Source organism: Apus apus, chromosome 11 (assembly GCF_020740795.1).
Source record: "Apus apus isolate bApuApu2 chromosome 11, bApuApu2.pri.cur, whole genome shotgun sequence".
Taxonomy (NCBI): domain Eukaryota; kingdom Metazoa; phylum Chordata; class Aves; order Apodiformes; family Apodidae; genus Apus; species Apus apus.
In genome coordinates this window covers 15,855,525-15,868,789 of record NC_067292.1, presented here as the reverse complement: position 1 = coordinate 15,868,789, position 13,265 = coordinate 15,855,525, and the positions used below count along the sequence as shown (strand labels likewise).

Sequence of the window (13,265 nt, the reverse complement as noted above, 5' to 3'; positions counted from 1 at the left end):
AGCATTTGACATTTTGTGAGGCAGTGATCCTCAGTCAATTATTTAAAAGTATTGGTTATTAAATGCCACATATGTAGGTGATCTATATTTTCTCTCCTCCGTACTAGCCAGCCACCAACCATGCTGTCAGCTCACTGTGATGTACTAACACAGATTAACCTTCCTTTGGCTGTGTACACTGCTATCCTTTCTCAGCAGTGACCTCAGTGTCTAACACCACACACCTTCAGCTTAGCAAGTCCAGGCTTTTCTATGCCCCTGCCCATTCACCACATCAAATTTACCTACTGCTGCCCTAAAAATAGATTTGCTGAAGGCAAATCTCACAAGCAGCAGAGCAACCAGTTCAGTCCTAAGCTTTAGTCATGACACTCAGGATTTTACAATCACGGCTGAGGAGAAACCCTGACAAGGACAGAACTTGACCTTTTCCAACTTGAGTACTTTGAAACCTGCTACATTTTCAACACAGTCTTCAGAAGCTAAAAAGCTTCCTCTAGTGTTTTACTTCGAGAACATCCACTGTTGGCAAATAAAGAAACCTCGAAACTACCTTACACAGCATTAACTACTATTGGATTTTACATTATTCAGAGCAAAGAAAACAAGTTTTCTTGAAATTTGAAGAACAGGCTGGCGATGATCTTTTCTGCAGATTTATTTTTATATGTATGAGCATTTACATCATCTGCCTAGCATGTTTTATTACTTCAAAAAGTATTTCCTTGACAATAGGTTTCTCCAGGTCCCCCTGCAGCTCTGTCTGGGATACACCAGTTGAGGCAAGAGGTCCACATTCAGTGAACTCTGCAAGACCATTTACTTCAGGATAAACTATTACTGGCCAAACAGCAATAATCAGATTGCTTCAAGAGGTAACTTCCTTCCATCTCTAACATCATGTGTGCATTGCTAGGCTACTGCACTTCACAGCTGTCCAGGTAGTTACTTGTGTTCACTCTGCTAGACTCTGTTCTCCGGATACCCTGCCACTCAAATATTTGTTCAGACTTCAAGCATATAAGCTACTCAGACAACCAGCATACGTGAACACCCTTGATTAAGGATATCTTAACTTACAACTAGAGAGTACATACTGGGAGTGAAGTGACTCACACATCTAACAAACAGCACATACCTTGCAATTACTCAGAAATTCCTTTGAAGGCTGTTCTAGTGAGGGAGACCATGGCAACAAAGCTAAGTCTCAAGAAACATTAAACTTCTACCTGGCTGCCCACTACAGATGCTAAAAACCTTTTCAAGTTAGCACCTTACTTTTTCAACAAGAACACCTCTGTCAAGAACCAAGACAGGGTTCTCACAAATAAACTCTGGGAAACATAACAGAGGTGAAGATATCCCCCAGATACTCACCCATACCTTAAACAGAGGTTTCTTGCCCAACAGAAAAATGGAAAAAACTAAGCCTCCACCTATGCTTCAGATCTGCAGTTCAAACTCACTTTATCAGCCCAGCAAGTCAATCTTCCTACCCAAGAATACAAAAGTGAAGGCACAGAATCATATCTCCTTCTTTCAGACTTGGTCTTAGGCTTTTTCCCCTCTAGCAGAAACAGATAATTCACCCAGACCTCATTTGGCAGAGCAGTTAATTTCAGCACAGACTGTGACTCTATGGTAAACTACTATATTTTAGCTTAGTCACACATAGCCTGGCGGTACTGTGATGGTTCTGTTCCAGTTAATGATCTCTGATGACTACTTCAGAGGTGCCAGCAAGAAGGGTAAAAAAAACCAAACCTGCTGCATTTCAGGAAGATAAAGAATCTAGAACAATGGCTGCATCTAATTATCTGAGTTAAACCCTGTGAAGAACTTCAGTTATAATAATACTTCAAAATAAAATACAACCATACCACCTCCTCTAGAGATGGAAATACTACCTTATTTCAAGCTCATGCTCTCTGGTCCAGAAGAGCAGGGGAAAAAATAAACAAAACAAAAAACCCAAGGAGGTTTAGAACTAGCACAGAAAGCTGTATATCTGAACAGAAATACCCAAGCATAATTGGGTGACAGTTCTTCATTAATTCCATGCTTAGCTTTTTGTGCAATTTTGTGTTATGCATTTAAGATTATAGGAAACTAAGGAAAAAAATCTAAAATGAAACAGTAACCAAATCCTGACCACACTGATGAAATGGAAGACTCATCCTCATTGTTAAACAGTTTGAGTCTTTAAAGAAACTAAATATGGTCTTGTTTTTCTTCTTCCTAAAAATAAATTTAAGCTAAAACCTGAAGATACAACAATTTATCATACAAGCTTTTACATCTGTAAAAAATTTGAATTAGCCTTGCAGATCCATGTTTTCCACTTCAGTGATGTTCAAAAAAGAGAGGTGCATTTACCACACTGATAAGCCACTAGTAATTTTGTCTACTTGTGCAGCAAATAAATGAAATCTACATAGCACTCTAACATATGGAATTTATCCTTCCAGTAACAATGTGACCTTGGAAAAAAAAGAAATTTAAAGAAAAAAAAGAGGTGAGTGGATATTCTTTTTTCAAGTGAAATATAGGTCCAACGTGTTTACAAAGTCTAAGTGCACAACACGTACAAGTTAAACAATGATTCCTGTTACAGTATATGCCATATGTGTAACAGGAAACATCCCTGTATGTCACACAGCAAAATTATTCAGGTGACTGCAAACACCAGGGGCTAGTCTCTCACCTGATGTAAACGGCACATGCCTTTGATGTTAAAGGACCCATGCAAATTCACACCAGCTGTGCCTGTGGCCCTAGCTGTGCAAACCACATATGCGTATAGTTTTATGGACTGAGCCTGATTAATGTTTTGTAAAACCCTGCATGCATCAGACTTCTTTAAACTGCCCTAGAAGCTGTTCTGCTAAAAGTTAAAGGTACAAATCTTTTCCCATCGCTAAACTCAACTTTACCAACTAGAAACACAAGACAGGTAAAAATGTATTCTACTTAGTTTTAGTAACAATAGACAACATTATATTGCTCAGCAGATAGCAATTTAAACAGTTTACACAAAACCTACTTTTAGTGAAACTTACTTATGTACTACTAAACAGCTCCTAAGAGGGATGATACTTATCTTCTAAGAAACACAGCACAGCTCCTTCAAAATGTCTGAATATAGGAAAAAATGCTGGTATTTAAACAAAAAGGGGTTCAGAGGTTTGCATTAACTGGTTGCTACAGCTGTTTTTAAAGAGAGTTGATTATCAGTGCTTTACAGTTAGGAACAGTTGAAAGCTTTGTTTCAGGTAGAAGGACTGCTGTCCCAGAGCAGCTAAACAATCTGTCATTTTAAAATCCTAATACATAGCCTTGACTAAATTGTCTCTAACTATAAAAAAATAAAGAAAAATAATTACCATCTTCAGAAACACTACCCTTGTAAGAAGACCCAAGCCCATTTAGTCACATTCCTGACTCTATTCACTAACAGAGAATAAGCCAAATTACATTTTTGTGTGATACTGCCTACATTTATACCATAGGATAAATTACCTGTTTCTGCAGTCTCCAAAAATACTAATATTTTCAGTTCATTTGTCATATCAATGTGTTTGTTAAGACTCCAGACCCGTACTTCAAACAAGAAAGCAATGCCAACTACAGTGGAATCCTATGAAAGTGTATTGCTGCACTTGCATATTTTGTAACACAGAATTACCTGTTTAAATATCTTCCTCATCATTATTTCAACTGTATTTTGCTCAGGAAGTAATTTAAAGCACATACTCACAATTGTGTCAAGCCTGGTATTCTGTAAAAACCTGGTTCAACACGTGACAAACAACTAAAAAATTTTACGTGCTCTTTCCCTCCAATATTTTTTCTCCCTCCCTTTTTGTTACAGAAGTGTTGAGTAGCTTGGGTTGTCCATCACAGTATCAGATTTTGTGTGATATTACTGAAACAACTCTTTTACTCTACCAGCAGAGGGATCTTAAGAAGGAAAAATGGAAACTTCACTTCAGGAATGAAAGTATCAGTCCAAGTTAATCTCCATTATTGTACCCAAGTAAAAAAGTCATTAAAAACACATTTCAAACTTACACAGAGCAATGCCTTGTGAGCAGCCAAACACACTTAATTGCCATTAACTCCATGAGCAGACTGCACCTCTGAGAACCTGGTTGAAGTATTTTCATTTCAGTGCAGATCATCTCACCTCATTATGTATTTCTTCCACTTGCTTAATAACTGCAGTTTCCAGTGATTTCAAAGATAAAGCCATTGAATCAGAATCAGTCTGTAAATTCTGGAGTGCCAGTTCACATTGTCTGAAAATGTATTCCAATGTTCCTCTTGAACACTACAAAGATACAATTAAAAAATTATATATAGCCACTTCCCAACACAGGTTTTTATCAAATATATTGAACTATTTGATTCTGAAACAATCAACATGAAGGAGTAGAAGGGATGTATTCCTGTAACCTTATTTCTTAATCTTTTAAACAAAAGCATACTGCCTCCTGGATTGTCTATATAGTTAATTATATAAATTATGCAAAGTTCTAATGGATCAAGCATCTAGCCAATCAGTAAAGCAGGGACTGAAAGGAGAAAGAAAATAATTCCTTTAAATTTTACTTAACAAATAAGGCATACAAAAACATGGCCATACTTTCCACTGCTTCCTGGCCAGTTTTTGACAGTACTTCAGAATCAGTTGTATTTGCCCAGTTGTATGGGCTTCCCAGTAACCCTAAAAGAGAGCTCCATGTCCAGGCAGAGAGAGTTGTTTGCTTACAAGGTATAGATAATATGAACAAAACAAATTTACACTTTCATTTTGGTTTTGTGAAATTTCATCCAAAGTTCAAAGCAAATATGTAAAAACTCTTTTGAAACAAAATAAAGAAAACACCTACATGAAGCTTTTCATACTATGAAAATAAGTGTGCATTTTCTGGCAAAATTAAAACAGTTCTACAGAGATGGAACCAGTAGGTCAGAGAACTCTCAAAATGAGAAAGGAAAAATACAGAACTACTTGTTTCAAGATTTACAGTGTACTTTAACCTTATGTCAAAGCCCAGCTCAAGCAAGCCAAGTGTGTATTTGTGAAAGAAAGGTACTTAAGATTCCAATTTATAAGTATGTATAGGTCCATGTCTGGTGTTATTGCTTCATTTCCATTCCTGCAGAAACTGGGAAGAATAATGGAGAAAAAAACCAGTAGCATATGGATACATGTATATTTCTTGCTTCAGTAGTGGTATATTTTGCCTTAATGAAAGAAGAAACTGGTAACTGAATTGTTTTAAGTATCTTTTTACAATGCAGTCTGTATGCTTTCCCATCAGAATGCTACACAAACAAGACTACTGACACCACCATGGAAAGGAACAGGAAGGTCTAGTAAAAAAAAAAAGTGTCTTAGCACTTGAGACAATCAGGCTGAAGCCTTGTTATCAGAACAACTTTGAGACAAGGGACTCTACCACTTTTGATTCTTCAATCCTCAGATGCACAGAAGGATCCAATTTAAAGCATACTGATAACTGCTTTTGGCTGCTCTGACCTCCTAAAGGCCATTTTTGCCAGTGGACACTGCTGACTTTTGTTTTGAGTATTTCTATCCCAACATGAATACTGCCTTTCAACTAGGATTGGGATATAAATGCAGCAAAAAAATTTAAAAACATTTCAGGTGAAAATACAGTTGTTTCTACATTTCTCCAGCAATCCAGGTGTGGTGTAGCACATTCTTCATTTTTATCTTATACAGCTGTGTGTTTAGGCAAAATACCAATACAGAAAACAATGTACCTCAATCCAAAAATAGAAAAAATAGCAGTTCAAGAAAACAATCTGAGACATAAACATAACTGTGGACATAGTTCTGGATAAAAACCTATCATGCCACACATACAGTACCAGAATATTAGTTTTACAAACAGCCAAGTAGCAAACTATTTTTGATACTTACATCTGCAACTCTGTGAGTTGAGCTGAAACGAGGTGAAAAACCAGCCAGAACACAGTGTTGATGTGTCATGTTGAGATCATCTAGGGACAGATTAGGAAACCTTAAGTACAAGGAAAAAAATATACTTAATAAAACTTACTCTGCCTGAAAATCAAATAAAAAAATTCTGTAAAATCATTCCTGGGTTATAGTTTTTAAGTTAGTAGAGAGAGACTTAAAAAAACATACAAAACTACATGACCTGAAGTGTCACCAAGCAAAAAACTAGCAGACAAAAATAGAAGAAAAGAGAACTAACAAGATGCTAGTTAACTAGGAGCCTGTATTTTCAACAATATTGATTATTTAATGGAATTTAGCTTCAGTTATCTTAACAGGGAATGATGAAAAATTATCAAGCTTCATCTCTCCATCACATTTTTTCTTTTTAAGACATCAATAGTTGCACACCTGAACCCTCATAGCCCAAATTCTTAATTTCTGAAAATGCACTTCTGACCATGACAGACTATCAGACTGGAGAGAACAGAGTGTGTGAGATTTGTCACTTCACCTTGCAGTTAAGTCTGGAACCTTAAACCTGAGAAAAGTCCTATGAATAAGAGATCAGAAAGATGGTGGAATTTATCCTAGTTGTAAAGAAGAGTGTCTTCTCTTTACAAATTTTATAAGCAACTCGTAACAAAGTCAAAACCCAAGACAACAGATAGTATCACAAACTTGTAAAAAATAAAATTCAGAAAAACAATTTATATAAGGAATTGGCAGGCAAGTGTTAGGAAACAGTACTGAGTACCCACAGGGAAAGTTTGTATGTGAAGCTTCTTTTCTACTTGCATGAGGTTTGCAGATAGGTGAAGTTACAAAGCTTGCAAAGAACACTCCAAAACAGACAAAAAGAACATAGAAAAAAGCTCATTTCTACATAAACATATGAACATCACAGAACAATATTATCTCTGGACATTACAATATTTAAATATCGGAATCACTTTCAAGAACAACTGCAACAGAAAATTGCAGCACCACTCTTCCACCATCCCACTCAGTGCCCATTCATTGTGGCATGGTTTATGTAGCAAACACAGCATTAAGAAAGAGTATTAGGTTTTGATTTGCACCTTTATTCAAACCCCTGGTAAATCTTTCTTCCTAGAGCTCCCCCTTGAAACTGCTTCCAACTGTCTCTAATCCTTTATGACTCTTAAATTAAAATTACAGGCTTCTTTCAAAGAGTTTATAATTAATCCAAAACTGTAATTGTATGAAAAAATAGTTGAAGCTTCATGGATTGCATGTCTCAAAGGATATTTGAAAATACATTCTAGGTCTTGAAAGATTACAGTAAAGATTTGCTTTTCTTTTTCTTCTAAAAGTATATAAACTGAAAAGAAAAAGCACTCTTTGTTAAATCAGCCATTGTACATTTGACAGCAAAAGCTTTTATTCAGATACAGACCACTACCTCCAGATTACTAAACTGGTCTTCAAGCCAAAACCAAAACTGTTGTCTTCTTTGGATACCAATGTCAAAACTACCATAGCTCTCCTGTGGTTTTAGGTAAGATAAGATACATACGAGTTAACACCAGTTTTACATGACTAAACACTGATGGGTGAGGTTTGGAAAAGAAGAACACAGCCTCTCCAGTACTGTGCATCACATAAAATACATGCACATGAAAGCAGGGACACACGTATCAGTCCTGCTTTGGAAAACTGCATGCAGACCAGTTGTGTGCCAGACAGTTCTCCAGAACATACGGGGAGGTAAGAGACAAAGTGGCATCTTCTCTGCAAGGGAACGGTGGGCCCCTGTCTTGCCACAAATTCAGAACACCTATGGCAGGGACATCTCATTTCAATATCTATTACAAAAATAAAATCCCACAAAACTTACTCAAACTGTATAATGCACAGAAGTGACTTTCTATTCTAAATCACCACTGACACCAACTCAGCAATGTAGTTAGTACAGTTTCAAGAACACTCAATCCGTTCTCCTTAAAACAGTCTTCCCTTCCATATGGATACTTATGAGATGCATGTGCCAAGAAACTAACTGACAGGTAAGAAAGAAGTTCTGAGAATTGGGTGATAGATAATTTTCTGTTTCCACAACAGTTTCTCTCCAAACTCACCCATGTCTATGAAAACTGTTGTCACTTGCATAGACTATTTTTCTGAAGTGTGATCAGCTTCTTTACCAATTTTAAACCACTACAGATTTTAAATAATACTTCTAGAAAACAATCAAGAAAAACAAATGAAGTCCAATACATGCTAGAGTGTTATCCTGACCAAAGAGAATTTTCTCAATCAAAGCCTAAGCACACACATCAAAGCTATTAATATTTACCTGTATTAACAGGTTACCATTGTGCCACCAGTAGCTATGCAAATGGAGATGAGCACTTGCAATTCAGGCAGTCTAATGTCTGACTCAGTTTCCTCAAACTACTGACAATTTAGTAAAGGGCTCATTTGCATTCAAAGGAATACAACTTGGCTGGTAACACACATTTAGTGACTGAATGCTGGAAAAAATAACTTGACTTTTCATTCTGAGGTGGAGCACAAGGAGACTATTTCCTGAATACATGTATATGGCAAAATCCATATTTCTTTTAAACAGATTGTTTTACTCTTCTACTATGTTGTGCCTGCCACTTACCAATGAATCATCTGCCACATTACAGCCAGATCCCATTATATGGCTAGTATAGCTGAGGCAAGACTTATTAAAAGAAATTAATCACATGTATGATTGTGTACAGGTGGCTAAAGCCACCTTGGAAAACAAAGTTATCAACTTAAAGTCTGTTTAAATAATCTGTAGGTCAGATTTTGACTTCACAGATGAAGTACTAAGAAGTCACAAGAATATTCAGCGGGTGATCTGATCAGTTGCAAATGCACACAATTATTTGCCACAGAATCTAAGGCTACAGAAACTTCAGATAACACACCTTTATAAAACAAACCTTTACAAAATGGAGTTTTTATTTAATATATTGAATGGGTCAGACCTCCAGGAAAAATAAAACCCAAACAATTCAAAACCATCCAAGGCACTTAGCGTTTTACTACATTTATCTATGCAAGGCCTCCATAAAGTTGGTAACTGACACAGAAAAAAATAAAGGTAAGGAGAGGTTAAGGGACTGACTCACGTCTGCACGGAAATTCTGTGAGAGCAGCAGGCTTACAGTTCCTGAAATCAATGCTGGTATTTCAAAACCTGACCACCCTTCTACTATAAGACACAGACTGTTTTTCTCTGTGTGCTCCCGTCCTGTTCTTTTCTCAGGTACAACAGCACAGAATCATACATCACAGAATCCCAGCACAGTCCTCTCCACTGCTTGACACTACTGCCAGTTCCTTTTCTCTCTGATCCTGTTCTCAGTCCTCGTCCCTGCTCTGTCCACACTTCACTGCACATTTTCCTCTGGACAGCTGAACTGCCTGAGCATCACCAGCAGAAATGCTGAAAGCCCAATGCTTCTATACCCTTTGTCAAAAGAACAGACTAATGGATACGTGTACATATGCACACTTACCTAGTGTAGCTATACTTAGCTAATTCTGCTCCTGAATTCACTACCAGGTGAGGTGAGGAGCCAAAGCACTCAGAAAGAAACAATGACTGTATACCCATGTCATTGCAGACTATTAAGACAAATACAAGGTAGAAAGAAAGGACATTAATTCTTAGCCAATCCTCACTGCAAGGAATAAGGATTAAAGGCCCAAACTTACTACTACTATGTAAAGTACTTCCCAGAAAAACACCATCCACAATGGAAAAGGCTCTCATAATTACCAACAGGGCTTTATGCTTTTTCTGTGTTCTTGCAAGGGGTCTATATGAATTCTTTAGACAGTTGTCTTTTTGTCACCTATTTCTTGAAACAGATAACAGGTACAGTGAGGTTTAAAGCACTGCAGAAAGCTTCCATATTCTAAACACCACAATTCTCTACAAACAGAATTGAAATGGACTTGTGCTATTAGTTTTCTTAACTACCATGAACAAATAAAGAATTTCATTTTTTAACCATATTACAGCCAATATTAACCATATTACAATTTTCAAAAGTATTAAAATGCTTTTCCACCATTTGCAGTTTGAGTTGTACCCAACTGCACATAATGCTTCAACAGGAGAAAACCTAACCAAGTTAGTTTCACTGTAGGCACTGTCAAGAAAAAGCACCAGGAAGGTATGTCTCCTTCCCCAAGAAATTGCAGGTCAATGGAATACTACTTTCATAACAGAAAGCTGGAGGGATGAACTATCCCCAGTTAAGAAATATTTCTAGTTTTTTAACAAGAAAATTGTGCACAAACAAAAGAAAGAATTAATTAAAAGGCTGAACTGATGAACTGAAAAAAAAAAAGTGTCTGGGATTTGTCCAACTTCATGATCAAAGTTTGGTAATGACAAATATATTTCTGGGGTTCAAAGCCTTAATAATCAAGGAATATAGCATTTGGATTAAATGTGGAATCAAGGAAATAAAAAAGGGGGGAAGTTAGGAAACTCCAACACATTCAAGATGCTAGAGAGCAAAGAGGGTTCAAGTTAATTTGTGGAAATAGAAGCAGATTAAATACCTAGAAATAGTTTAATGAGCCACTATATACATGTGGAAGTGTTTACATTAAGTATTTATCTTGAACCACAAGCCAGCCTCTGCAATGTGTGCCCCCTACTTCTGGCTGGTTATGAAAATAATTTTTTGATGCTTCTTGAACTATAATTTGGTGGGGGTGGGGAGGGGTAGGTATAAGATTCCAAGTTCATCTTCATGCTGTTTTAAAACCCTAACCTTCAAGTGAAAGTTTGATCTATGGGAAACAGCTGCAGAAAAGTAAATCTCCCTTTGAGAACATCCAGAATGTATTTTTGTTAAGTATATTTTGAAGTCATGGTAGGAAAATTAGTGAAAATTGTAAATCTGCTTGCAAATCTGGTTGTGTCTAAGTCAAAGATTAGGGGAAAGATTCCAATTTAATAGTAAGACCATGACAACCCTAGTTAAGCATGCTCTAGGACAGAGCAGATGGGGCCCTTTGCTCACCTCCACGTGTGTTGGATTTATTGCCTGCACCCAACACGTTTCATATTAGACACCCCTTGACTGTGTACTTGAGACAGCAGGGTTCAGAATGCACTTCCTCTGCAGACCAATATATTACTCTAAATTGAGCTAAAGTGTTTCCGTTTCATGAGTGATATAAAGTTCAGATTTGAGTTTTTAGGCAGCAGATTTGCAGTCATTCAGCAGACCTCTTTCTTCATACTAGGAAAAACAAGCCTCAAAAAAAAATTGTCTTAAAGTAATTTTGTATTATTTGTTTGTTTAAACAAAAATACATGTTTATTACTGTAATAGCTTACTTGAAGGATGGATTTTATCACCCTATGCTGAGTACTAACAGACATTTCAGTTATGTTGTATGAGTTCATCTGCAGAGGACTGCTGAGAATGCAGGTGAGAAATTATATTTTTAAGGCTGCATTTTACTAAAATTATACCTTGAAAAACAAAAAGCATTTTATAGAGCCAGCAAAGATAGGAACATGACTAAAAGTCTACTAGAAATGCTACAACACAATCCCAAACTTTTTTGATACACCCATTGATCAGGTTTCACAAGATACTGTACTTGCACATTACTGTTAGAAATACCAAGTTATCATGTTTTCATATCTAAGATTTGTGTGTACAATATTAGGAAACAGTTGGGGTATTACAGGTACAGAAATTCATAGGAACTAGCTTTTTAATTATAAGCAACATACCACATTTAACATCTCAGTATTTTACAACATTTATATAAAGTAGTAGACCTTATAACCACTTAAACAATTAGAATAGATGCAGAGTTGCTAAGTTTGCTGCTAGAGATGAATGAGTGAACGGTAGTCAAAAATAGTACACAGTCCTATCAATCAGTCCCTCTATATCAACAGCTACTACTAGCTGCAGAACTCTTATCTTAATGGTATCTTTTCTAGATGCCTTGCATACTGCTGCCACTGCTTTTGAAATAATGCCAGCAACAAGACTCAGATGCATCCTTTTTAAAGTCAGTTTAAAAAAATCTGAAGACTGAAAAATACACTAAAACTGTGTACATCCACTTATCTTGTCTTTTACTTCAAGTGAAAATTATAAAGGCAGTTCTGCCCCCTAATAAAAGGGCCAGATTGAGAATACTCCCTCAGAACTGTATAAAAGAATACTTTCTAAACATAATTGAGAAAAAATACAAAGGCTCTGGAAATGCAGAAGAGATTATCAAACACCTGGCATACAGAGCTCAAATCTGAAGCTCTTCACAAAGTATTAATAACAAAGTGATTTACACTTCACCATCAAAAGAATAAATACATCCTTCATTTCCATCTAAACATGATCACAATGTTGTGTGTTTAATAAACTAACTTTCTGCCTCACCCTTCATATAGTATCCCTGATAATACTTCAGTTACTGTTTATAAATTCCGCCAGGAAGTAAAAAAAAATGTCCTTTTGATCTGGTGACTCAGTCAACTACAATCAACAGTACTTTGCAATAAAAATACTGAAGTTAAACCCCTTCTCTTATTGCTTGTTTCTTAATCTGTTGCCCAGCAAAGCTGTGTATGCACAAACTTTTCAGTCAGGAACGATTTGATGCCTAAACTGCTATAGCACAAAAATGCAATAATAATTCCCTTTCTGGGAATGTTTACTTGCCAGTAAAACTTTACTTACATATAAGAAATGTCTCTGCTTCCCTCCAGGCTGCTACTCTGTATGCTCACAAATATAGAAAAGGGAGGCTCTTTCACACCTCTTCAACAAAGGCTCTCACTTCTTAACACTTCATCTGCACATGTCGGAACAAACTTAAGTGCACAGACAGTCCAGTTCTTTCATACAAGACACTTCATTGATGGCAGTGCACAGGGTTTGATGAGGTAACCATGAACAAGGAACGGTGTATATTTCTTAAGACTGCCCACAAATGTAGTGCTTGTGGTAAGAAAACTGTTTTCATATTTGTTAGAAGATAAAAGTGAAAGGTAGGAGTGAAAAGACTGTTCAGCCCAAAAAGTTGGCAGTGTGACAGGTCATTCTAGGGATGTTCTATGGTGTTGACCTTCCAAGTCACAAACACATGACAGGGAACACTGGAAGTACTCTCAGTCTTTGAAGATGATGCCTGTCAAGCCAAGCCACTAAACAGGTAACCATAGCGATGTCAGAAGCATTGTATGTTTCTAGTTCTGTGATTTATAACTAAATTTGTTTAA

General features: G+C 36.6%; 1 protein-coding gene across 3 annotated transcripts in view; it reads right to left on the bottom strand.

Moving 5' to 3' along the window:
- Positions 1–13,265, bottom strand: part of FTO (FTO alpha-ketoglutarate dependent dioxygenase) — a 228,975-nt gene that overhangs the window by 167,294 nt on the left and 48,416 nt on the right. For all 3 annotated transcript variants that reach the window (XM_051629516.1, XM_051629518.1, XM_051629517.1), the window contains exons 5-6: positions 5,954–6,033; positions 4,187–4,330 (exon numbers count right to left, since the gene is read on the bottom strand). In XM_051629516.1, the coding sequence (XP_051485476.1) occupies positions 4,187–4,330; positions 5,954–6,033 (224 nt within the window). The remainder of the gene's footprint in view (positions 1–4,186; positions 4,331–5,953; positions 6,034–13,265) is intronic.